General features: G+C 37.0%; 1 protein-coding gene across 1 annotated transcript in view; it reads left to right on the top strand.

Moving 5' to 3' along the window:
• Positions 1 to 3,107: 3,107 nt before the first annotated feature.
• Positions 3,108 to 26,023, top strand: part of PASK (PAS domain containing serine/threonine kinase) — a 37,221-nt gene continuing 14,305 nt past the window's right edge. The window contains exons 1-12 of the mRNA XM_025166237.2: positions 3,108 to 3,425; positions 3,883 to 4,092; positions 4,738 to 4,973; positions 6,633 to 6,803; positions 8,332 to 8,472; positions 9,046 to 9,180; positions 9,380 to 9,691; positions 10,267 to 10,426; positions 14,832 to 15,003; positions 18,984 to 20,125; positions 21,207 to 21,388; positions 24,606 to 24,773. Of these exons, the coding sequence (XP_025022005.1) occupies positions 3,927 to 4,092; positions 4,738 to 4,973; positions 6,633 to 6,803; positions 8,332 to 8,472; positions 9,046 to 9,180; positions 9,380 to 9,691; positions 10,267 to 10,426; positions 14,832 to 15,003; positions 18,984 to 20,125; positions 21,207 to 21,388; positions 24,606 to 24,773 (2,985 nt within the window). The 5' untranslated portion in view covers positions 3,108 to 3,425; positions 3,883 to 3,926. The remainder of the gene's footprint in view (positions 3,426 to 3,882; positions 4,093 to 4,737; positions 4,974 to 6,632; positions 6,804 to 8,331; positions 8,473 to 9,045; positions 9,181 to 9,379; positions 9,692 to 10,266; positions 10,427 to 14,831; positions 15,004 to 18,983; positions 20,126 to 21,206; positions 21,389 to 24,605; positions 24,774 to 26,023) is intronic.

Genomic DNA, 26,023 nt, shown 5'->3' with positions numbered 1-26,023 from the left:
CGCCTGCGCCTAGCCCCGTGGCCTCCTGGGAACTATAGTTTTTCTCAGAGACGTTGTTAACTTGCCAAGGAAACGAGCAGAAGAATCTCAGGAAAGCTGTGTGGGTCATGAAAATAGAACGATAGAGGGAAAAGGCTGTATCTTTTTGTGTCATTGGTTCATCCTTGGACTGCTTTAGTGGAAAGCTGCTGCTTGCTTTTACTATGCCAGATAATTGGGTTCTGATGGATAGTCTATTTTTATTGTCCACTACGGATGCATCCTTTTAAAAAATACTCTTTTTGCAATATTTTCCTTTCTAAATGTTTGTCATTTAAATATATTTGAAGAATCTTGTTGTATCCAATGGAAGATCTAGCCTCATGCTTCCACGCAATCCTCTTCAAAACACAGGAAAATAGACCTTTGTGACTGCTGTTCCCCAGCAACTAACATATTCTGAGGCATAAAAAAAGCAAGTACCTCATGCAGTACATGATTAATTAATGTCATTCATCATTGCTATAGCGATAGCTATTGATTTTAATGCCCCAGATATTATGATGGCAGAAAAAAAACATATAAATTTTATCTAAACAATGTACTGTAACATTTTATAAATCGGTTACATCAATCTTTTTGAAAAAGTTAAAATAAGTTATTCTACCTCCTTCTTGTTAATACTTAATATTTAGTTTTTCAAAATTGACAATGACATTTGTCATTTGCTTTTTTTTTTTTTTTTTTTTTGCTGCTAGACAGTCACTGATATTCTAAAGCTGGAATCTAAAGCTAAAATTAGAGTCAGACCTAGTTAGTACCTGGATAGGTAACCATCAAGAAATCTGTAAACTAGACTGGGAAGTAAAAAATAATAATAAAAAATAAAATCAACCTGGAGGAAGGCAACGGCAAAACACCTGAGGACAAAAACTATATGGACACAATCATGTAGTTATCAAAACATGAGCCTGACTTGAGTCTTTATCTTTTTAGCAAACGATACTATAGTGATAGATCCCCTTCCCTAGGTTAGACATTATGATTGGTTTTATGTTTTGTACTAAGTAACAATTGGCTAAGTACAATTTGCATAATACACTAAGCAAAACACAATGAATTAGCATGATGTATGAAGCTAGTGGTAGGACTGTACCATCAGTGGAGAAAAGCTAATAAATAAGTATGATAGTTTTCTACATGCTGGAGAAGGCAAGTCATCTTGATGAAGGAGTTAATTTTATCATGTAGGAAAGAACCTAAAACCAAGAGTTGCATTTTGCTTTCGATATGACAGTCACTTTGATATGACAGCTGGCAAAGGCAGCTTGCACATCAGCCTTTATGAGTGAGCTAGCCCCATTTGAAAGGGGAATTTTAGCTGGAATGTGAAATGGAAAAGATGCATTTTGAAATACATATCAGTAAAGATTAAGGTGAGACACAGAGAAAATGCCTGGTTTCCAATCTGGTACAAAAATAAACACTTATCGATTGATGATGATTATATACCATGCAGTTGGTAGGACTCATCAGGTTGGTGGGACTCATCACAACAACAGAAATAGATTTTCTCCACGATGATCTGTCCCCAACCTAGTCCTTTGACCCTGCTGTGCTGTCTCATTGTGGCAAGGGAGTGTTCCTGGGAGGGATGAGTGAAGAACCATGGAAGTGTATGCTACGAGTATATAATCCCAGCAGGGCTGAAGGTCATCCCAGGTGCTCAGCTAAAGCCAGAGGCTCCTATACTGGGCAGCAAGAATACAGGAAAATGCTTGAAGCAGATGATCACTTGAGTGACAACAGCAAAGACGTTTCATACTGCACAGGAGAAGGCAATGGAAAACCACCCCTGTATTTTATTAAAAAGAAAATTGGATAGACATATAAATCCTTATTGCAAATCTGTAATGTGCTGCTTCTGAGGTTTTAATCAAGCAATCCATTTATGAACACTAAGGTATGTTTTGGATAATATTTAAAAATAAACATTGGAAATTTGTGACAATCCTGTATCTAATTCTTATATGTATTTAAATTTATTTGCTTTTCAGTACTTTTAAAAAATGTATTTTTCTATGCAAAAAAGGAAAAAACAAAGAATAGAAAGAAAAAATGTCCATGTCATATTATGTACATACTTTATTCATCTGAATTTTTAAATAAATAAGATTGGATTCAACAAAATAATACTAATCAGCCTTTCCATTGCATCAAACAGTTCTAGTATGATTCGGTACTGGATTAATAGAAACATAGAAGCTACCTCATAGCAAATCAGATATTTGGTCCAGCTACCTTCATGTTTTCTGGAAGCGGTTTTCCAGAATTTCATACTGGAGCATTTTTTGCCAGCTGATAATACTTTACTCACTTGCCTGAGCTCAAAACTAATCAGTGTTGGGCCTAGTTTGTATTTGGATGAAAGATAAATTGGGTGTAGGGCTGTAGGCTAAATTTGGAAGATGAAAAACATCCTGGAAGAAAGTAATGGCAAAGTGCCTGTCTACGATTGCCAAGAAACCACCAGGAGATGAGTTTGAATAGGAGCCTTTTTTTTTTTTTATGGAAGCTTTTGCTCTTTTAAAGTATTTATGACTGGAAGAAAAATCCCAGTGAAAATTTCTCAATTACGTTTGGAGTCTTTATTGGAAGGGCTAGAAAGTCCATATTGTAATGTTTTGAAAAGTGTGGCATGATTCTTAAGAAAAAATCTGCTGAAGTTGATTAGAGGAAGTGGATTAGAGTCCTCGATGGTTTATGCTAAAACTTTTGAGACTATAAAATGCCACAAGACCGTTATTTACGTTGCAGTAGATTAAAAATCAGCCCTTTACGGATAGTTAAGAACACACCCCTTCCTGGGCAAGAGATGAAATTTGCGGGCAAGATTTGAGTGGATGATTTTCCGCCGTGTTCTAGAACCTGCTTGGCGCGTCCCTAGCAACAATTTGCGCGGGATCTTTTTGTCTTTGAACGTTGGGGAAGCTCCACCCTCAAAATTGGTTGGATTATCGAATTGTCGGTTTCTAGTTCCGTCGTGTTTCTTTGGCTCCCGATGCAACTGCGTAGTCATTCTCCGCCTACTTGGTTCAGGCTGGACACATCTCCGATCGGGCAGGCAGTTGGGTATGTTATTTCGTAGGAGTAGAGGCGTTCCGGCGACTCGGATGGAAAGCTCTTGTAGCGTTTGTTTTCAGCATCAAAGACGATCTCGTGTGATAAAATTAAAGGAACCCTCTGAGCATGTGTAGCGAGCTAATCCTTCTTAGTTTAGTAGCCACCAGTAGCCATAACAGGAGACGCCCTCCCATCCCCTCGCCTTGTCGGGGAGCCTCCTGGTGTGACTAACCACCTGTTGCACTTGAAAGCAGTTCCAGTTGCGTTGGCGTTTTAGTGACGGAAGGTGTCCAATTGCTACTCGGGGGCTTCACTGCTGTCAGGTCAGTAGAGTCTAGTGATGCCAAACGCTTTTCCTCTGTGCCACTCTCCATCTCTTCCAGACTAACTGTCCTTGAAGTCCCTGCCCCACTACACATTCCTGGTTGGGAAATGCCAAATAGCTTAAAAAATGAATGCAAAATTAGCAATGAATTTTGTGTTTAGTTGGTATTAATCTGAACACGTGCCTTCTTTGTCCTCTGATATTTTAAAACTCTCCTCCTAATGAATGGCATCTTTAGGCATATCTTAATTCTAATTTTCCTCTGGATTTTTATTCTGTTGTACTTACTATTTTTCTCACTTGCTTTTCCTGCAGAGTGGTCTCAGAAACACCATATTTGCTTGCTATTTGGCAATTTAACTCTATTGCTAGTCTCCTTTTTATAAATATCTCAGATTCCTGCTGATTTCAGAGGACATGTTTAGTCCTAGTTCTAACATGCTATTCTCTTTCAGAGCCTGGAGTTTCTGTGAAGAACTTCTCCAGTTTATCTACAGCCATGGCAGCTAAGGAGTTTATCACTTCTAAAGAAATCATTTCAGCCCCATCTGTCACTGTGACTAATACTGGGATCTGTGAAGAACTGAGTAGATCTTTTCCCTGGACAAATAAGAAAAGGAAGAGTTGGCTTTCAAGGCTGTGTAGGAAGAAAACATCTTTGTCAGGTGATTACTTTGCCTGGCAAGGAATATAATGCATTTGTTAATTGAGAGTAGTAACTACTCAACAGAAGACATTCTTCCTTAGCAGATTTTCTGGAGAAAGCAAATAACAGAGTGGATGGGATTGTAAATAGAAGACTCTGTCTTCTGGATTCCTTCTAAACCTCAGTGAATAGTAGTACAGTTCAGTCATGCATTAATTGCCTTGCCTAAAGCACTTCAAAGGAATGGAAAATATAGAAAATAGAAGAAATTGAGTGTAAATAGATCATAATTATCTTTCAATCATAGATGTGTTTTAGACTTGCTGGGATCTCTTGGTAGGTGCCAACCTTTGCTCACTACACTTATGGCATCTTGTTATTACTGTTCATTTTTTTTTCTCCACACATGTCAAATACCTTCATGTAACAATTGATATTGGCAGACACATTGAGCTTTTTGCCAGCCCTGTTAATTTTGCCTCTTTAAGTTAGTGAGGCAAAAATTTCTTGCTAAACTGTTTCTACATAGTGTATAGACAGTTTTGTGCTGTCCCATCATTATATCTTTAATAACTTGTTGGTACTTTGCAGAATTAACCAGTTGTCATGAAAGCTTTATTTCTAGTATTTGTGCTGCTATGCTTCTTTTTCTTTTTGTTCTTAGAAAATGGATGGAATTCCTATTGCTTATCTTCATTAGCTGCCCGGAATATCTGTACCACCAAACTTCATAGCTCTTGGGATCATTTGGAAACTACTTCCCTTTGTTGTTCAATATGTAGCACCTCTTCTTGTTCTCTCTTAAATGCCCTGGCTTTGGGAGAATCCATTCAGGCACTGCCAAGTAGTATCCGTAACCCAAACAAAGCCATCTTCACTGTCGATGTCAGAACAACCGAGGTACTAAATGGATTTTGCATAATACTGGCATTCCCATTTATAGCATGCCGCTGGTGTGTATATAGAGGTTCACTAGATATGAAATTCTCTTGTACTTATAGAATATATTGCAATCAGTCATTTGAATAATTCACAAATAAATTTTATTGGGGGTAAAATTTGTGGGAAAAGTTTAAAACAAAAATACATCTTTATGGTCTCATTGTACAATACTAATTTATACTGTTTAGAAGCAGAAAACCTCAGCTCTTATTTCATTCTTCCCAAAGGGCATTTTGTAAATCTTGCAGATATCTTTGATATACAAGGTATACCAATGATCTTTTTTTTCCTCAGTGTATTAAGTATAATCCCATAAATATTAGACAAGACATTAGAAAGTTGGCTCTGGAAAAGCTTGGCTAGAGAAGATTTCATATATTAACTTTTAATTTTGGAAAAAAGGATCTGTTACAAGTCCATTTTGAAAAGGGAATAGGATCCATGTCAGTTTTTATTCCTTGACTAATAGGTGTTTTGGTGTAATTGGTGTCACTGAGAGTCTTCACTGATAGCAGCTGTAGCTGGCTCTGTATGAAAACTGAAAACCAAAATGGGGCTGGATTTACTTTGGTAATAACTGTACTTGGCATCCCACTTCATTGTTAAGAGCCAATTAAGTACTTTTTTTAACAAGAGACTACTGCCTGGATTTAACACCCATAAAATTGTAGTTTTCTGATTACTCATTTGTTAGCATTTGCTGGTTATTTAAGCTTGTAGTACCTACTGAAGACATGTTTGTAAATAAAACTACAATGATATGTTAATGAGGTACTGACTTTTAACTTTATAAATAAACCAACTGAGCAATAATAGAGGAGGCTAAAAAAAAGGAAGTGACTTGATTCACATTTTATGCTATGCAACAGTATAATTGACTTGGGCTTAGTGTATTGAAAAAATCCAGCCAATTATGATTTGTTCAATAAAAAACCAGATTTAATGTGATGTGTGAACCCAGATGGAGAGTAAATGATAAAGCAATAATTACTGAAATTCACCTCATGATGTATCTTGTGCTCTATCTAGAAAATGTTAAGGTTATGTTCATGCTTACCCATAGTCCTTTGATATGGTCAAATGACTAATCAATAAAGTATACTACTACTGCTACTGCTTACCCCATAGTCAACAGTAATTTACTCAGCCCAATTCACATGAAACACTGGGCCATAAACTAAACAAACCATAAACTAAAATAAGGCTGCACAACAGTCTAAACTAAAATGTGGTTGGCTATTTAAAAAAAAAACCTATTACAAATGCTAATGATGTATTTAGTGTCACATTTTATTAATGACTCTTACTTTTAAATAAATATATATAAGAATACGTGTGCTTTTAGAACACATTGGAATTCAATCCCAGGACACTAGCTTTTTGTTTGTGCCCATTATTTGTTATAGAATCAAGTCAAGAATTCTCCTTCAAATCAAGTTTGACTGCTATCAACTAAAAAGACACATCTGTTTAGTTTTCACAAAACATGGAAATAATTTGCCCTTATCTTCTGGAATTGATTTGTAACTTCTCTACAGCACTGAAGAACGCCCAACTATGCATAGCTCTGAAGTCTAGCCAAAGATAAATTTACTGAGCTATCTTGTTCTTTTTTAGATTCTAGTTGCAAATGATAAAGCCTGCAAGATTCTTGGATATAATACTCAGGAAATGATTGGCCAAAAATTATCTGAAATGATTTCCAAATCCAACTGGGACATTATGGAAGCTCTGAAAGAAGAACATACTGATATTGAAGAACATGGACCAGTAGTTCCTGGAACAGTGGTGTGTAATTCTTCGATTAAATATCTTGTAGCAGAAATATGTTTATCAGTATTTCAGCCTTGTATTTGAAATTACTTTTTTATCACAGAAGAACTGCCTAGGGATCTATGGGAATCCTATTTGTTTCAATATAGGTTTGCCTTTGTTCAGATTTATTGAGGAAGTATTTATAAAAAACTTCTAAAGCTGTAATAGAAGTAAAACAATGTGTTTGCTTTATAAATACATAGGGCATGTAGTAAAGATAATTTGCCTTTGTTTAGTGTTTCTGTGCAGGGTAGAAAAGTCAGAATGTGCTTAAACCTACATATGAGATCACGTACCGTATGTACATGCAATGTGATACTGAACTTTTAACTATTACCAGAGCACAAATAGACTAATTTGGGAGGAGATAATTCTATTTGTGATTAATATTCATCTAGACTTTTAACAAATATGTCATAGCCTTAGAATTAGCTATACTAAATAAATGTTTTTATAAAATGTAGTCTGTTTGATAATGAAGCATGAGTAGTCCATAAGAAAAACAGATCCTTTTCAAGCTTTACTGATGACAATCAGACAAAACTGGCTTGTGCTGTTTCTATGCATTTCATTGTGCAACACTAAATTCCCTAGTTATTCTATAGCTGACCAAATTGCTTTTAAAGATAGTGCTACCATGGCAGTTGAAATGCTAGCTACTCTACTGAGAACTTCACATACATATACATAGCTACTTTTCCTTTGATGCATTACTCAGAAATGTAGGATGTGAACTGTGTCCTACAAAACCAATAAAGATTCTTGTGGAACCTTAAGGGACACACTTGTTTCATAAGCTTTCAGCAGTAAGGGGAATTACTCTCTATGACTTGTGTAGTATATGCAGTAAGAGATATAATTGACCGGTCAATTTGGAAATTTCTGTCCTATTTTATGCCAGCTAATGGCCTAAAATATTGCTGTTCAATCCTGCACAAGCTTGCTGAGAAGTAAATTCCCCTGGAGTCTATACAATTTATTCTTGAAATTTAAAGGGGTTGAAGGTTCCTAACTGTTATTGCTTGTACCTGACCTCTTTTAATCTGCATTAACGCTTGCTTCTTTGACAAATTTGAAATGGGATAATATTACCGATGAACTTAATTTGTAGATCTGTAGTGAAAATTATTGAGATACTGTGTATCTTTAACTTAAAATATTCAAAAAACGCTATGCAAATATGCAAAATTATGATAAAATTCCTTGCAGGTTATGTCTTAAATCATCTACAGAATACAAATTTCATAAATCAAGCATCTGAAACTCTTGGATAATCATGGCAAAATTCTGTATATGAATTTAATTATGATGGAATCATCTGGAGATAAAACTGTTTTGATAAAACCTGTTAAAGTAATTTTGATATAATTAATGAAAATTCAAATATCAATTCATTATCATTAAAAAAGGATGAAGTATAGAAATATTCTAAAAGACATTGTTTCCAGGCTGTCTATCTAAATTTGCAATTTAGAAGTTTAACAGTGTATTTTATCAATAGGTAGATGTTATTTCCCAAAATAATGAAAAGATCCCTGTCTCTATATGGACAAGAAAAATTAAAACCCATTGCAGTCAGTACTGTGTTGTTGTTTTGGAGCCTGTGGAAAGACTCTCTGCTTCTGTTTTCTTCAAAAGTAATGTGAGTAAACCAGCAAAAAAATGTAAATTGTGTGGGAATTACAGAAACATGCTTGTTAACATGGATGTCAAACCTCATGTTAGCCAACTTTACCAATGAAAAGAAACATGAATGCTGCTTGGTTGTTTTGTAATTGTACACAAACAACATTGTTCTTGAAATAATACAGTAGAACTGGAATTCTTTAAATAAATGATTTGATAGCTATAAGGCTATCTTGATGTTTTTTGATGTGAAGAGGTTGCAAAGAATAGCCTGTGATTCATGGAAGTGAATGAGTCTTTTTTCTTTAAATGTTATTGTTGCCCTCTTATAGAAAGGCATAATATAAATATTTTAAGTAAAATTACTATAAAAAAATTAGACACTGCAGGATACAGAATCAGTGTGGAAGTTCGTCTGCCTTCTAGGCTCTGTTTTTCCTAGGCTCTGTTCCCTGAGTCAACAGCCAACATTATTATTATTGCCCATTATGTGTGTATTTTGGCCACTTTAATACTGTTATAAAATCAATGCTTTAGAACTGAATGCCTAGCATTTATAATACAAATTATGTTAAACTGTCATATTAAGGGAGAGATTACGTCTTGTGACCCCCTTTTTGCTCACCTTCATGGATATTCATCATCAGAAGATGTGGTTGGTCACTACATAAAAGATTTGATTCCTTCTATCCAACTTCCTGCACCTGGGAAAAAAATTCCAAAGGTATCATTAAGCTTATTACAGACAATTGTTGTCTTAAATGCTGAATGAATAATAGATTTTTACGTAGAATGATGCTTATGGTTAACTAACTATATGATAGTAATTTGAAACTTTTACTCTTGATTTTCTAGTCTCTGTCAGTGAAAATTTTAGTAGCTTAGATTTGCATTATTATGTGATTATAGCTTTCTTCTTTCAGAGTATCAAAATTCAGAGATCTGTTGGCCGAGCAAGGGAAGGAACAACATTCCCTCTCAGCTTGAAACTGAAAGTAAATCTCCCTGTTGATGAAGTTATCTCAGTATCAGATGACCCTCTACCAGCCATGGATGCTGAAGCTTTGGAAAATAGCACATCTTTACCAAGAGATGGTTGCTTCTGTGCTACCATCTGGGTGTTCACCACTATCAGTGGACTGGTAACCATTCAGGCAGATGGCACAATTTATGGAATTAACAATACGTTTTCCCTAATGCTATTTGGTTATGAGAAGAAAGAACTATTAGGCAAGGTAAAAATCTTACTGTAGCCTTCTACATAACAAGAATTTGTACAGTCCAGTCTTTCCTAGAATGACATTCTTTCTCAAAAATGCATTCAGCTTCAATCACCAGATTTCCAGTCTTTCAAGTTATCCATTGCCCAATCCCATGCTGTTTGGAATTTCTAGTGATTAGAGTCCAATCCATTTGAGGGCCACCAAATTGGGAAAGCTGATTAGTGCTGTTTGGGATTTGGACAGGTCTTTAATTTAGAACAGCCTTTCACATTCTTGAGTACTTAAATTTTTTATTACAACCATGGCCAGAGATGATGAGAGCTATAGGCAGACAAGATCTGGGAGTTCAGGATTAGGAAAGACTGATCTTGGTACTGGGATACTGTTAATTAAATTACAAGAAATATTTCATTTATTTCAGCCAAAGGATGGGAAAACTTCACTTTTAAGTTTCCAGCAGCAAGCTACATTTCACAATAGCATTGTCTCTTTATGTACATCTTTTTAATTCAAGAATCAGTTACTATTAATTGCCACACAATAAGGGGAAAGGAATGAATTTTATAATTTCTCATTTTCTATTGTAGAATATCACATTCTTGATTCCCGGTTTTTACAAGAACATGGATAAGACTGATTCCTCTTTGCAACTCTCACAATCTAGAGAAAGTTGTGTGAATGCAGAAAACATGAATTCCTCTGATAATTTTGAAGGAATGCAGAGGGATGGCTGTGCTATCAGGAAAGGTAAATTTTATCCAAAGGGATAACATTGGATACCCAAAGTAATGTTTTGTTTTTAACAGGTTGTGATGGGCATTTGATTTTATAATCATGTCATGTTGACATATTGTATTCAGAACATATCAATTAAAAGCAATGGGATTTAAGTTAGTCATGGCTAAGTTCTATTGATTTCAGGGCACCTAATCTAAATATGAATCAACCTGAATTCAGTCTCCTAGTTTTTATTTTTACTTCTCTGAGGCATATCTGTTTAGAAAAATAAATTTTTCATATGGAGACTGACTTGTAATTGCACCCTTGATACTGGAAACTGGCATCACTATTAGAATCAGAGTATATCTTTGGGTATATAGTGTATATAGTGCAGGTGCTTATCAGTGAGCTCTAGCTGCATTAAAAGACAATTGTGAAGGAAAATATCTGGTTCAGCATCATTACATAGATTACAAAGAAGGAGATTATTTAAATTCACATCCCCAATGGGACCAGATTGCAGAGACCTATGAGGGAGAAGCTGTCATCCTGTTAGAATATAGATGTTCATTTGAGAGTAGTGATAAACTAATCCTCCTTTTCCCTCCCCTGTCATGAATACTGGGAATTCATCCCTTTTAGTCCCAATATAGTGTTAATTTAATTGCTGTTGCAACTTTAACAATCAGTATTTAAAGTGGCAATAAATTGTGGCAGAATGTGAAGTATAGTTTTTTATCCAGAATCCAGAATCACTGTAAATATACTGTAAAGTAGCCTTCCCCCACTTCCTATCCTGCAGAAGTGTTACTCATAGAATTCCCAGTCAGCCTGGCCACAATTCTAGGAATTGTATATATTGACTTAATTAGAAAAAGTTAACACAAAGTAATGCTGCTTTTACATTTACTGGTTGTCAGAGTTTTAGCTGTAATGTAAACAAATATAAATCAGCTCAACTACCACATAGCTACAATATTTCTAAACCTATATTTTCTCCAAGAATCTTTATTTAGGTTTTAGGCAACATGCATATCTACCTTATTGGGCTTAAAAAATAAGATTTTCTTGGGAAATTATTTAACCAATTGGAATGCATGCCATGAATAGCTTTCAAACTTCCTTTTCAAATTTAAATTGCATTATAAATACAAGTATTCAGCACTATAAATATGTAATGTTCAGCTTTGTGTTCAACTCTGGTTTTCTTTTCTTTTTTTTTTCGGTAATTCTTGGTGGTCTTCCTAAATGAGGATAAAATTAGTTTGCTTTCTTGTTGTTAATAGATTCAAAATAATTGTATACTGTTCAGATTGTTTTAAAAAAGAGCCCAGAAAATAGATATAGTTTATTATATTAGTACTTTTTCAAGGGAGCCTTCACTTTCTGTCCCAATTAAAATAGTTTGCATGTGCTAATTTATCTGGAAAGATTGCTTTTAATTTATTGTCATTGTTCATTCTTACCCTTGAATTTCCAGATCACATCCCTTACTATACATTTAGAGAACTGTAAAAACAGATGTCTTCAGAAAGGCATTTGGGAACAAGTAACATCAAGCTTCCTCCAAATATGGTGCATTGGATTGATTGATTCATTATTATTTTATTGATTTTTGTTTTTAATCAATATATTAATAACGTAAGCCACTCAGAGTTTCTGAAAACGGACTGGCATGTAAATTAAAGTAATAAAATAAATATAAAAATCCATACTAAAATATTGTCTTATTGTGCTTCAATAAGTACATTTTATCTCAGTTTTAACAGTGATATCAATTTACAAAACTACCATATTTACCCTGAAAGGAAAATGGCCATGAATTTTAGACAGTTCTGCCAAAAAAGGAAGACTAGATGGGGAAAAAATGAAACACAAAAATCTTGTGCAATTCTCAACTTCCCTACTTGATTGATCTAGAGTTAAGAATTCCTGCTGAAACCAGTCTTGCATTTTCCATTCCCTAAAACATGTGCATATATTGTGCATATATACCTTCCAAAATCCACATTCCAAAAGGCAAGGCAGGAACAAAAATATTAATAATAGTTAATAGTTACTGATGCATATCAAAATTAAGCATCCACTTATAAAATTAAATGATTTCTTCCATTTGAATATATTAACAAACATAAACAACTGTCACTGTCACTAACAAACTTCATTCTCCCTTTTCCAGCTATAACAACAAAAAAAGAGAAAAAATCTAAGCTAGAGAAGGAAAAGGAGGAAAAGCTAGATGTACTGGGAAGGGAAAGAAAGCAAAGAAAGAAGGACTGTATTAAAAAATGTAAAATTCACCAGGCAAGCAACTTCTCCCAAGGAAACCTTCAAAGACATCCATGCTAGTTTTTTTTATAGATCTGCAGTAATTTGCATTTCCCACCCATTAATTTATTTTCAGCAGCATTTCCTATTCTCATTGACTCAATGACAATCATAGAATTCCTTGCCCTTATTAATTAATGGATTTTTCATTTTTTCCCTTGGATTTACTATTATATATACAGTCAGGTCCAGAAATATTGGGACATCGACACAATTCTAACATCTTTGGCTCTATACACCACCACAATGGATTTGGAATGAAACACACACAATGTGCGTTAACTGCAGACTGTCAGCTTTAATTTGAGGGTATGTACATCCAACTCAGGTGAACGGTGTAGGAATTACAGCAGTTTGCATATGTGCCTTCCACTTGTTAAGGGACCAAAAGTAATGGGACAGAATAATAATCATACATCAAACTTTCCCTTTTTAATACTTGGTTGCAAATCTGTTGCAGTCAATCACAGCCTGAAGTCTGGAATGCATAGACATCACCAGACGCTGGGTTTCATCCCTGGTGATGCTCTGCCAGGCCTCTACTGCAACTGTCTTCAGTTCCTGCTTGTTCTTGGGGCATTTTCCCTTCAGTTTTGTCTTCAGCAAGTGAAATGCATGCTCAATGGGATTCAGGTCAGGTGATTGACTTGGCCATTGCATAACACTCCACTTCTGTCCCTTCAAAAACTCTTTGGTTGCTTTTGCAGTATGCTTTGGGTCATTGTCCATCTGTACTGTGAAGCGCCGTCCAATGAGTTCTGCAGCATTTGGCTGAATGTGAGCAGATAATATTGCCCGAAACACTGCAGAATTCATCCTGCTACTTTTGTCAGCAGTCACATCATCAATAAATACAAGAGAACCAGTTCCATTAGCAGCCATACATGCCCACGCCATGACACTACCACCACCATGCTTCACTGATGAAGTGGTATGCTTAGGATCATGAGCAGTTCCTTTCCTTCTCCATACTCTTCTCTTCCCATCACTCTGGTACAAGTTGATCTTGGTCTCATCTGTCCATAGGATGTTGTTCCAGAACTGTGAAGGCTTTTTTAGATGTCATTTGGCAAACTCTAATCTGGCCTTCCTGTTTTTGAGGCTCACCAATGGTTTACATCTTGTGGTGAACCCTCTGTATTCACTCTGGTGAAGTCTTCTTTTGATTGTTGACTTTGACACACATACACCTACCTCCTGGAGAGTGTTCTTGATCAGGCCAACTGTTGTGAAGGGTGTTTTCTTCACCAGGGAATGAATTCTTTGGTCATCCACCACAGTTGTTTTCCGTTGTCTCCCGGGTCTTTTGGTGTTGCTAAGCTCACTGGTGCGTTCCTTCTTTTTCAGAATGTTCCAAACAGTTGTTTTGGCCACGCCTAATGTTCTTGCTATCTCTCTGATGGGTTTGTTTTGTTTCTTCAGCCTAATGATGGCTTGCTTCACTGATAGTGACAGCTCTTTGGATCTCATCTTGAGAGTTGACAGCAAGAGATTCCACATGCAAATAGCACACTTGAAATGAACTCTGGGCCTTTTATCTGCACATTGTAATTGGGGTACTGAGGGGATATCACACACCTGGCCATGGAACAGCTGAGAAGCCAATTGTCCCATTACTTTTGGTCCCTTACCAAGTGGGAGGCACATATTCAAACTGCTGTAATTCCTACACCGTTCACCTGAGTTGGATGTATATACCCTCAAATTAAAGCTGACAGTCTGCAGTTAACGCACATTGTGTGTGTTTCATTCCAAATCCATTGTGGTGGTGTATAGAGCCAAAGATGTTAGAATTGTGTCGATGTCCCAATATTTCTGGACCTGACTGTAGTTTTTCAATTAAAAGGACACATCTGTAACTAGCTAATTATAATGTAGGTATTTTACGGTTGCATCAATGTTAGAAATGTAGATGTTATGGATACCTGCCAAATTTGCAAAGTAATAATCATGCATCTTTCTTCAAAAAACGGCATCTTCAGTGCAGTATAAAAATGCTATGAAGAGCCATGTAGCCATATTTCATTTGTAAAGTGGCATTAGAGGCTCTCAGGGCATATCTTGCTGAAAGGATTGTTGCCCACACTGTTTTCTTTTGATACAGTCACCAGCTCATTCTTTGTTGGAGACATGGCTTTGAAGGATCTGAAGGAACAACAGGAATTAGGGAGGGATGGAGCATTGCTCCCAGCTAAGAAGGAAACCCAGCTGGAAAGTCTGGGAAATGTGTCCTGTGCTCTACTGTCTCCCTCAGAGGTATCTATGTCACTAAATAGGTAGGTTTTATATGCATGAGACTGTTTTACTCTTGCCACTGATGTTATATCATGGGATGGAGGGAGTGGAAGTTTCAGTCTCTTTAAATAGTGTAGGTAGTGACTTTAATTATACAGGAAAAACTGTATATCTAGTAGCAAGGTTACAAGCCCATAATGAAGTCTAGCTTTCTGAGAATACACGGTGGAGGGTGCACTGAGACTGATGATAAAACCCACCACTTTTTTGCAGTGTGAAACACATTGTCCAAAATAGTTTCAGAGCCATGTATTTTAAAAGGTAGAACTAAACCACAAGATAAAGATCCTGCCAAGATCAAATGTAATTTAGAAAAGGACAAAATTGTAAGGTGCCAGCTCATCATTACAGCCAGAGAGATGAAGCAGAACTACCAGAAAAGAAGTCCAGCTGAAGAGGAAAGGTAATTTGCCTTCTCTATTCCTTCTATCCCAGAGGCATCTGCACCAGTGAATGGATAGGTTTTTTTTCATGTGTGGAGAAACTATTTTGAAGTACGTGGCAATTTGTTAAAACCTCTCATGTTGTATTTCACTTGGACAGAGCAGCACCATATACTTCACTTCAAATCATTTGAATAAAAATTTGCTAAATGCAATCACGAGACTAAATGCACCTGATATACAGATATATACATTAGAGCAATTGGCCTCACCCCTGCACCAAGAATGTTAACTAGACAGGAAGTTCTGAACTATTTTCCAATTTTTTTCTGCTTTAAATTGTCCTCCAAGCTCCTCCTAAGTTCCTCCCCTGCTATCCCTACAGTTGCTTTAAAAGTAGGTTTGTCATAATTCTCTTGGAGTATTAATGGTTTCAGGCCTGTAATCTATGCAGTTACCCATGATTTTAATGTAAATTTAGCTTCTGTGATTCAGTAATTTGATTTACCTCATTAGAAACTAGATAAACAATGCTGTAGGTTTAATTAAACTAATGGATTTCCCTGTGTGTTTTTACATTGATGATTAATACTTTAATGTTGCTCTATTCCATTTGAAAGGACAATGGATGGAATATACACCCACCAGTTAATAAATCTAAAGAAACAAATGCTTCAGCTGCAACTGGAAAAAATGTTTTAGGTCTTTTCCACACCCACCTCTACACTACCATCTTCACAAAAGTAGTTGAGTGGCTAGAGAGTTTTGATTGAAAGATTCTGCACAGAAATGTTTCAGCAATGTTGATAGATTTTGATTGCTTTCTAAACTGAACATTTGTGTATGCTTAGGAATCAATGGGACTTTTTTTAATAGATGTATTTAGAATCAGGATTGTACAGTTTTCATTATAAATAAACATCTTTGTAGTTAATCTACATCCTGTTTATTTGAGTTAAATTTGCTTCTAAATAGGGATCCAAATCAGTGAATCAGTAACAGGTTGGGTGAAACTGCTGGCACAAATGAAATTTCATTTACATGGCTTTTCAATCTCTTATTAACAGCTTTTAGTGGAGGTAACTGAAACATTAATTTGTCAGTCATAAAGTAATTCAGTTGATTTCTAAGATTTACGTGTATCTTAAGGCTAATAACTTTTACATGGATGTACTTAAAAATCAAATTAAAAAATTAAAGAAGCAATCAGTTACAAACAACTGTGGCTAAAACAGGCATCATAAGGAAATCTGAAAAGACTGCAGAGATAACATTGCTAAAAGCACGACATAACAGAAATATAAAAAAAGACTGTGGACTGTCCTAAAGTAGGAGGTGATATGTTGTGCAGGCCTGATCTAGACCCATTTCAATTATGTTTCAGGTTGGAATTTAGTACTGAGCAGCCTTTGTCATGCTTATAGATGGCCTGTAGCAGAGCTAGGATAGAGGTGGTGTATTTATCCTTGTGCTCTTTGATCTCTCAGCAGCTTTCGATACCTTTGACTACAGTCTTCTGAGCCGGTTCCATGGGCTGGCAATGGGGGGGATTGTTTTACGGTGGTTCTCTTCCTTTCTCTGGGGCCAGTTTCAGTCAGTGTTGTTTGGGGCAGAGGAGATTGCTCTCTAGGCTCCTTTGTGGGGTACTGCAGAGTTCTACCCTCTCTCCCCTCCTATTCAACATCTACATGAAACCACTGGATGAGGTCATCTGCTGGTTTGTGGCTTGGTACCATCAGTATGATGATGACCCCCTATTACATCTTTTGATCCTGGGCTGGCTAAGTGAAGCTATCAAGGTTCTGTTCCAGTGCCTGTAGGATATGCAGGTTTGGATGGGAAGGAACTGACTCTGACTTAATACTGCCAAGACTAAGTGGCTGTGGATATTTGGGCCACTCAGATCCAGGGATGTTCCACCTTTAACTTTGGATGGGGTAGCACTTCCCTATTCAAGAGTGGTGCACAGTCTGGGGCTCTTTTTGGACTCACAGCTCCTTCTTGATGAGCAAGTGACAGCTGTGGCCAGGAAGGCCTTTGCACAGCTTCATCTGGTGTGCCAGTTGTGCCCTCCTAGATTGGTAAGCCCTTCAGACAGTCAGTTATGCCCTGGCTACCTTGCAGCTTGACTACTGCAACATGCTTACATAGGGCTGCCCTTGAAGACCACCCAGAAGCCTCTATTGGTTCAGAATGCAGTGATGTGGGCAGTGGTGGGCATGCCTTGGTATGCCCACATAATATCTCTGCTCCATGAGCTATACTGGTTGTCAGTTTGCATCCAGTTGTGATTCAAGATGTTGGTTGTTACCTATAAAGCATACTATCTCCGTTAATATCTGCCCAGCCAATTCAATCTGGCAAGGTTGGTGTTCTCTAGGTTCCTTTAATTAAACACTGTCATCTATTGGGATCTATTGGGATCCTGGAAGCAGGCCTTTTCTGCCATAGTGCCTGCCCTCTGGAATGAGGTTCCCCCTAAGATCCAGATGGCTCCCACCCTGCTGGTATTTCAGAGAGCCTTGAAGACCTGGCTTTGTCAAGGTCTTTGTCAAAGATGACTGAAGCCCCTTTCTGTGTAATGTGGGTTTGCTTTGGTTCTTGTCTGGTTTGTGCCATCTTTTGCCATCTTTTCTTTGTTTTTATTGTTGTATTATTTTACTGTTCATGTGTTTTTATCTCTGAACCTCCAGAGTCACTGGAACCTGGGCAGTGGTTTTTTATTTTTTAAATCATACATTATTCTCCAAGTGTGGCTTCCCCTTTGCTAAGCAGAGATGAATAATGACTTTATGTCTGATATGATGCTTCTTCTAATGCAGTCGAAAATATTTTAACCCATCTAGCTGCTGCCTCACACTGCTGAATCATATTGAGCTAGTTGTCAATGATCACATTCAAGTCTTTCTCAGATGTAGCATGTCGCAGCCCACTCTTGCAACCTTTCCAGATTATATTGCAATCTCATTCTGTCATCCTGGGTGTTGGTCAGATCTCCCAATTTTGTGTCATCCACAAATTTGATAATCAACCCATAAATCCTATCTTCTAAGTCATTAATAAAAATGTTGAATAATACTAGTCGTAAAACAGATCTTCGCAAACCCCCATTGGTTACTACTTTCCAGTACAATGTTGAGCTATTAATGCTAACTCTGAGTACAGTTAGCCAACCTCACTATAGTGCCATCCAAACTACACGTTAACAGCTTGTCAATGAGAATACCATGGAGAATCTTTTCAAAAGCTTTGCTGAAATCAAAGTAGATTACATCAACAGTGTTCCTCTTGTCACTAGAGTAGTTACTTTATCAAAGGAGACAAGATTTGTTTCACATGATCCCTTTTTAACAAAATCTGGTTGGGTCTTAGCAATCATGGCATTGTTTTCAATGTCACTGTTTTATTTAATTGTGCTATGTGAATAGTTTTATTAATGCATTTATACTCTGTCCTTGCATTCTACATAAGGAGTACCAAGATTTAAACTAAATTAAATTATGGGGAAGTGAAGGACATGGTGAGAAAGATGCTGTGTTCTTAAACATAACAAAAACAATCTTTGTTTTTTTTTACAGCAGAAACCATATGCCTAACAATAATGCGCTAGCTACTAATAAAGCCCTATCTTCTGAGAGTCTACATTATGAAGATGGCATTGAAAAAGAGACTAGAAAATCTACCACCTGTCAACAGTATGAACTATTTTCTCTAAAACAGTTTCATTCAGAATCAAATGTATTAGAAGATAGAACTAAACTAAATAGTCATCTTTCCAGAAGTACTTGTGACCTAATTCAGGAAGAAAATGACAATTTGGATATACACAATTCTACTTCACCACAAGAAATTATGCAGTACCAGCCTTCCACTATAAGTAGGGAAAGGAAAGATTTTCTCCTAGGCAGTGAGATATTTGATAAAAGTTTATTAAAAGCTGAATTACAACTTGAGGAAAATGTGCCTTGTGAAGCTGTGAATGGGTCATTTGGAACTCCAACTCTGGATGAGCCAATGGACGACATAGCATCTAACCCAAGGCAAAGGCATGAAATTCCACATAGAACTCTGTTGAGTAGTACCATTGACTTAACTTTTGAGAATAATTCCTTAGAAAGTTCAACTAATGATTCTTCAGCTTTTCTGCCTGCAAAACAGAGCAATAGTCTTCCTACACATGCAGGATCATCAAAACTTTATGATGCCTCTGTAATTATGGGAGGTGAGAAAGTGGGTGGTAAGGTCAATTCTGTTTGTTGTGGACTGATGAACCTGAGGATTAATGAAGAGGTGAGATCTGATTCATCTGCTTCCTTTGAACCAGTAAAACTTCCCTTGTTAGATGCAGAAGATTTTGTCCAGTCCCTGGACCAGGCAGATAATATTGCAAGTGATCAATTGGAGCTTCTGTTGAATGGTAGCTCTCCAGAAGGCAGTCAGAAGAACTTGTTCTCTAATAAACCTTCTGAGTACTTTGACAGTGATTTCTCTATATTTTGTACTTCACAATTTGAAAGTACTGCACAGACTTTGAGGGATCTTAAAAATAATGTTCAGTCTCAAGAAGACTTTTTGACATTAAAGCAGCAGCACATGACACAGGTAACATCAACTCCTGTAAAACTAGAAAATGTGCTATCTCCAGCAACTGTTTTGAGTACTGAGATACTGGAAGGCAGCTATTCTGGTAATTGCTACCACCGAGATGGTTCCCGACTCAGTAAGTTGGAAGCAGTTGTTACTGCTCTCCCTCTGATCTTTTAATAAATATTGTTTAGAAAGTTACAGGAAATGGGAATTTATTATGAATGTTATGGGTCTTGAATGCCAAAGAAAAATGTATGAATACACTATCTAACCAAACTATATGTTAATCTGGTTTTACTAATCTCTCTTGGTTGGTAGTATTCCTTGCTTCCTGCCTTATAGACCACTCCAATCATAGTATACTCTGAGTGCCATGCCTACCAAATATTGCAGTTGGATTAAGAACAATACATAAAAAGATATGATCTAAAAACCCTAACCACAGTTAACAACAATTCAGCTATACATTTTCTTTTGTCAGTAGGAACAAAATAACATCTCAAGTGCCAATGCGTGCTAAAACAGCCAGGTCTTTATAGCTTTTTCAAAACTCAAGATCCTAGGGGGGCAATCTAAATTTCTAGGGGGATGTTGTTGGAGAAAGCCTTTGGAAGAATTCGGCTATCTGCCTAATCTTTTAGGCAAAATTCCAGTCTTGCCTTATTTTTCATTGAACACATTTATGATTAAGCTTTAATGTTTTGGGCTGGTTAGTTATCAAAGGTCTTGGCTCACAGGATGAAGCAAATCTCAAGATATTTTGAAAGTTAGCCAGCCTTTCCTACCAGTAGTCTCCAACATGCGTTGATGGAGAATTCTGGCAGTTACTGTCCCAGCAATTCTGGAGGATGCAATATTCAGAAAGGCTGATCAAAGCCACGGTATTCTGACATTAATAGCTTTAGAATGATATTAAGTATGAATTTCATTAAAACATCACTTAAAATTCCACTGGGAATTTTCCATATTCCTCTAGTGAAAAAAGGCCAGTAATAAAGCTTTTTTTTTCATTGTTCAATTTGTTCTTAAGTTATCCCATATTGGTTATGTTTATACATTTCTGAATTAAAGAGTTTAGCTGAAATATTAAAACCTTAAATCCACAACATATTTATGGGCTTCAGAATCTCATTCTGGGATAAGTGTTGTACTTCTTTTCTTAATCTCATTTTATGTGTTGGTTAATATTTTTATCTTGGTTAATAATTTTGCAGGCATACTCTTTGAAGTGAAGCGTGTGGAATTGCATGATCCTGCTGCTCTTTTTTGTATTTGGGTTATGAGAGACCTCTTCCAAAGCCAGAAACAAGCAGCAGCAAAGACACAATTACTTCTTTCTAGCTTGGCCGGTTCCTGCCAAACCCTAGATGACGTCTCAGCCATTAGTTTGGCAGAAGTAAGTATACTGTTTCTTATATACATCATAGACATTGTTTATTGCAGTGTTTCTCAACCTCAGCAACTTGGCTGGCTGGAGAATTCTGGGAGTTGAAGTCCACATATCTTAAAGTTGCTGAGGTTGAGAAACACTGGTCTACTGGGATACAATAATGCCAGTGAGCAAACAGTAACTGAAAGGGTGTTACTGATATTAACGTGGTCAACTGACTGTAGCCTATGTTTTATCCTTTTATCTGTAATGTGAATTATTTCCTACTTTTTTTCAGTGCAAAAGCTTAGATTCATCAAAAGGGCCTAACATTTTGCAGAATTCCTTACCCAATATGTTCCCTTTCCTTCTTAAGTGTTTAACATATTTTATATAAGAGGACTATAATTTTAAAGGAATAATTGCCCCTCTTTAAGAGAATACAAAGATGAATATGGTAACATAAGAGTCCTGTTGGATCAGGCCATAGGCTTATCTAGTCCAGCCTTCTGTATCACAACTGGATGCATTTGGGAAACACTAGACTGAAGGATGATTGTCTCCTTCCACTGCCACTTCCCAACAACTAGTACTTAAAACTTGCTGCCTATGATTCAATAGGTAGTAAACGATTAATATTAATAGTGACTGATAGCTTGATCCTCCATGAACCTGTTCATTACTCTTTTAAAACCATACAAATTCCACAACTGCTGGATACAAATTCCATAGTTTAACTATACACAGTGTATTTTTTTTTTTTTTTACTATGATGTAGTGGTTAAGGTTTTTGAACTATGACTGGGAAAAACGCAAGTTCAAGATCAAGCTTAGCCATGAAAATTCAGTGAATGATTTAGGCCAGCCATTCTCTTTCAGCCCAGTCTATCTCACGGAACAAACAAATATTTAAATATCTCCTTTTACTGGTCCTGAATTTCTATGGATTTAGTTTTAATGAATGTCTTTGAATTCTGATATTTTAAGAATGAGAAAAGGCCTCTCTCTACATTATCAGTGCTGTACATAATTTTATATACCCAGTTATATTTTCCTTTCTCTTCCTTTTTTTCCAAACTAAATAATCCAAACTACTGTAGTGTACCCTCATAGGGGAGTTGCTCCAGCCTTCTAACAAATGATGCAAATTAAATGTGACAAATACAATATTTGCTGCATCTTAATTGTTTCTAGCCAAAAACTCTCATAATGCAGGAAATAAAAGGGAATCCTAGTTCATTATAATGAATCCTTGTTTACCCTATAATAGGAATGAAGCTGCTGACCCAAACCTTATTCTCAACTAGGTGTGATGAAATCATCAATAGGAAATTATTTCCTCATATCCTAGAAAGGGCAGGGACCTTGGGGCTACATTTTAATGATAGGATTTGATGCTAGGATTTTAATGCTAAGACTTTCCCTTGCATTGCCCAGAATGGATCTCAGTTATTTTAGCTCCTCCCTTTACACTCTCTAATTCTTAGTTTATGGCTCCTAAAAATCTCCTGCCCCTGTATTAACAATTTTTTCTTTGCTTTTTTTAAAGAGTTTTTTCTTGTTCTATTCATTGTTCTAATGGAAAATGAGCCATGTTCAAGTCTGTGAACAAAGGAATTGACCAGCAAAGTAGTCTTTTGTGTTGTGGATAGCAAAAAACAAACTGTCCCAACTGTTATATACGGGATTAGGCAGATATCCTTCTAATGATAGGTACATGTATGCCACTGGTGCTGTGGTGAGCAATAAAACAAGTGCAGTTATATAAGGATCCTCTACTTTCCAAGTAAGATAAATCTGAAGGGGAGTGCACTGCAGTAAGAGGGCAGTGCTTTTTCTTTGACCACTCTGGGTTTTGGCCAAAGCAAGAGCACCTGAAAAGATGAAATTCAGGCCACCAGATGGCAGTGGAAACTAGGGAATATGCCCTGTTTAATGTGACAGTGATTGCCTAACTTCCTTCAATCCACTGATTATCCAATTAACTATCACATCTGTTAAACTGTTAAGATCTTCTAATTAGGCTCAGCTCCCAAGATTTTGTTGGGAGGATTAATTTATTTGTTTGAAAAAAGTAAAGCAAGCTGCAATTATTAGCAGTTCAGTATCTCAGCAAAATGAGGACAGCCATTCTGTAAGCGAGGTATGTTATAGTGGCTGCAGTAGCACCATCACTGCTATAGAACACAATGTGATCTGGCCACCAGCCCTGGTGATGTTGACAAAGGACCAATTCCAACCATTTTGCTTTAAAACAATAACAACACAATTTTCTTCTTTGAAAAGTTTCAGAAAAGTTGTCTGCTGCAGTAGATATATTATCATGTATTTCCACTTCCCTGTGCATTGATTTTTTGGGGGTGGATTTAGTTCCCTTTGGAAGGAAAAATCATAGGAAACTCAGGGCATTTATGTAATATTTTGGTTCATTTGCAAAGTCACTGTTCTGCACAGTAGATGCAGACAATCTAACCTTCCTGGAATGCTATATATCCTTTGTCTCACATCAGATTCCCAAGGCTGCAACCCTCAGAGGTGCCTTACTGAATGCAAAATTAGCTCTCTTCCCATTATCTGTGTAAGATCCATTGATTGTATTCATTTTTTTCCCATTTTCAATTCTTTCTCCCCACATCCTTCCCCAATATATGTATATTTATGTACCTATAATTCTTACCTGGGCAGAAGAAGATGAGCTCAGCACACTAATAATTTTCCCCACTCAGAACATTCATTGATATTCTAGGCATTTCTTGGCTATTCTGAGCAATTAGTAAGAAATCTCCCTTACAAAAGAACAGCCAGAATTGGATGGCAATTTTGACAGATACAAGATGTTTCCACTTTAACTAATAACTGGTACTGCCAAATTTGCAAGATTACTAGGTACATGGTTACAAGTACATCTGGTAAAATTGGAGCAAGTTTGGTTAATCTTTGGATGGTTTTAAAAGAGTATCCACAATCCTTATTTATTTATAAGATTTATGCCCCACCTTGGCTAATTCTCATCCTTTTGGGTTTAGATTAATAATTGAATTTATTCAAAATTAATTACTAACTTCAAATACAGAAATAGCCCAATGGAAATCAACAGAGTAATTTGAGGACAGCTACAGATTGAATATTTACCTGTTTTTAATATATTTCCCACATTCTTTCCTTGTTTTCCTCTTCTTTTGGCTATATACATTAATTTGTTCACTAAAATGTTATAATGTGCATCAATTATTTTTTGCTGCAGTTAATCAAAACTACACCCTTATTTGAGAATTCACGGAGAGCTGAAGAATTAGAAAGACTGAAAGCTTGTGAGGGAGGCTATGGAAAGAAATACGATACTGTCACTTTCATTGGGAAAGGAGCTTTTGGGTTTGTCTGGACAGCAAAGAGTAAAATGGATCATAAAGAGGTAAAATCAAATACTTAAAATTAGTAGTCATATTAGTATTAGCTGCTTGTCATTATGCTTTATGTTATTTTATGTGTGCTGTGCATTATTAAGTAATACCTTACTTTTTTCTCTGGATGAATACAGTTAGTCCTTGCTTACTGACCATTCATTCAGTGACCGTTCGACGTTATGAAGGTGCTGAAAAAATAGCTTTATGACCAATTTATGACCATTTACAACCTTTGCAGCATCCCTCAGTCATGTGATCGCCATTACAGTCAGTATGTGTTGTCCTGTGTCTGACTTGTATTCCCTGGTGTATTCCCCATTGTATGCCTTTTTACTCTCTTCTAATCCCTTTATCTCCAATCTCTCTGCTCTGTGATGGGGGGCGGGCAGAAGAGAGATTGCCCACAGAAATTGCTTAGTGGGGCCCTTCTTTTCTTTACTCCTGCTTGGCCATGGGAGAGGCTGGACATCTGCCTTGGAAATATGCCTGTCAGCTTCTGCGCATGTCCTCCCAGCTGGCCCGGGACCCAAAGAGACACCTTCCTAACCCCATTTGACATTCCAAGTTGTGCACAGCTGGAGTCTCCACCCAGCATGCTTGCAAAAAGAAAGCGCCTGTGGGCAGGTTGGCTGGCCGACTTAGGTTGTGCCGGCTCAGGACTCCAGCTAGCTTTCCCCTTTTTGGCGGGGAGGGATGGAGCCCTTGTGGTGGTGGCTGCTGTGATGAGAGGAAAAGTTTGAAAGGAGGGGATTGCGAAGAGGCCATGAGGAAGCCCAGCCACCTGGCCCAGGAGGTGGGTCCCTGGGTGGAAGGCACTGCCTCAGTTTTGGAATATCATCCCCCTAGAGATCTTTCCACTCTGTGAGAGACGGGGTGTGGGGGGGGGAAGAAAAAGTGGAGAGACTGGAGATGAAGAGATTAGAAGAGAGTAAGCAGGCACACAATGGGGAATACACCGGCTGTTTACTGAGCATGCTCGCGGCTGCCAGCACTAGCACATTGCTTTCAATGTGTATTTGTCATTGTGTGCCTGCTTACTCTCTTCTAACCTCTTCTCCAATCCCTGCTCTGCAAGGGGGCAAAAAAAGAAAAACAACAGATCAGACACAAGACAATGCATATTGCCTGTAATGGCGATCACATGACTGAGGGATGCTGCAAAGGTCATAAATTATTGTAAATTGGTCGTAAAGTTATTTTTTCAGCACCATCGTAACTTTGAGCAATCACTGAACAAGTGGTCAGTAAGCGAAGGCTA

Source organism: Python bivittatus, unplaced genomic scaffold (assembly GCF_059951505.1).
Source record: "Python bivittatus isolate LINGU-HERP-01145 unplaced genomic scaffold, Pbiv_v1 ctg000980_np1212, whole genome shotgun sequence".
NCBI classification, from domain to species: Eukaryota; Metazoa; Chordata; class Lepidosauria; order Squamata; family Pythonidae; genus Python; species Python bivittatus.
Note: the sequence above shows the minus strand (reverse complement) of the source record. Positions and strands in the feature narration are given on the sequence as shown.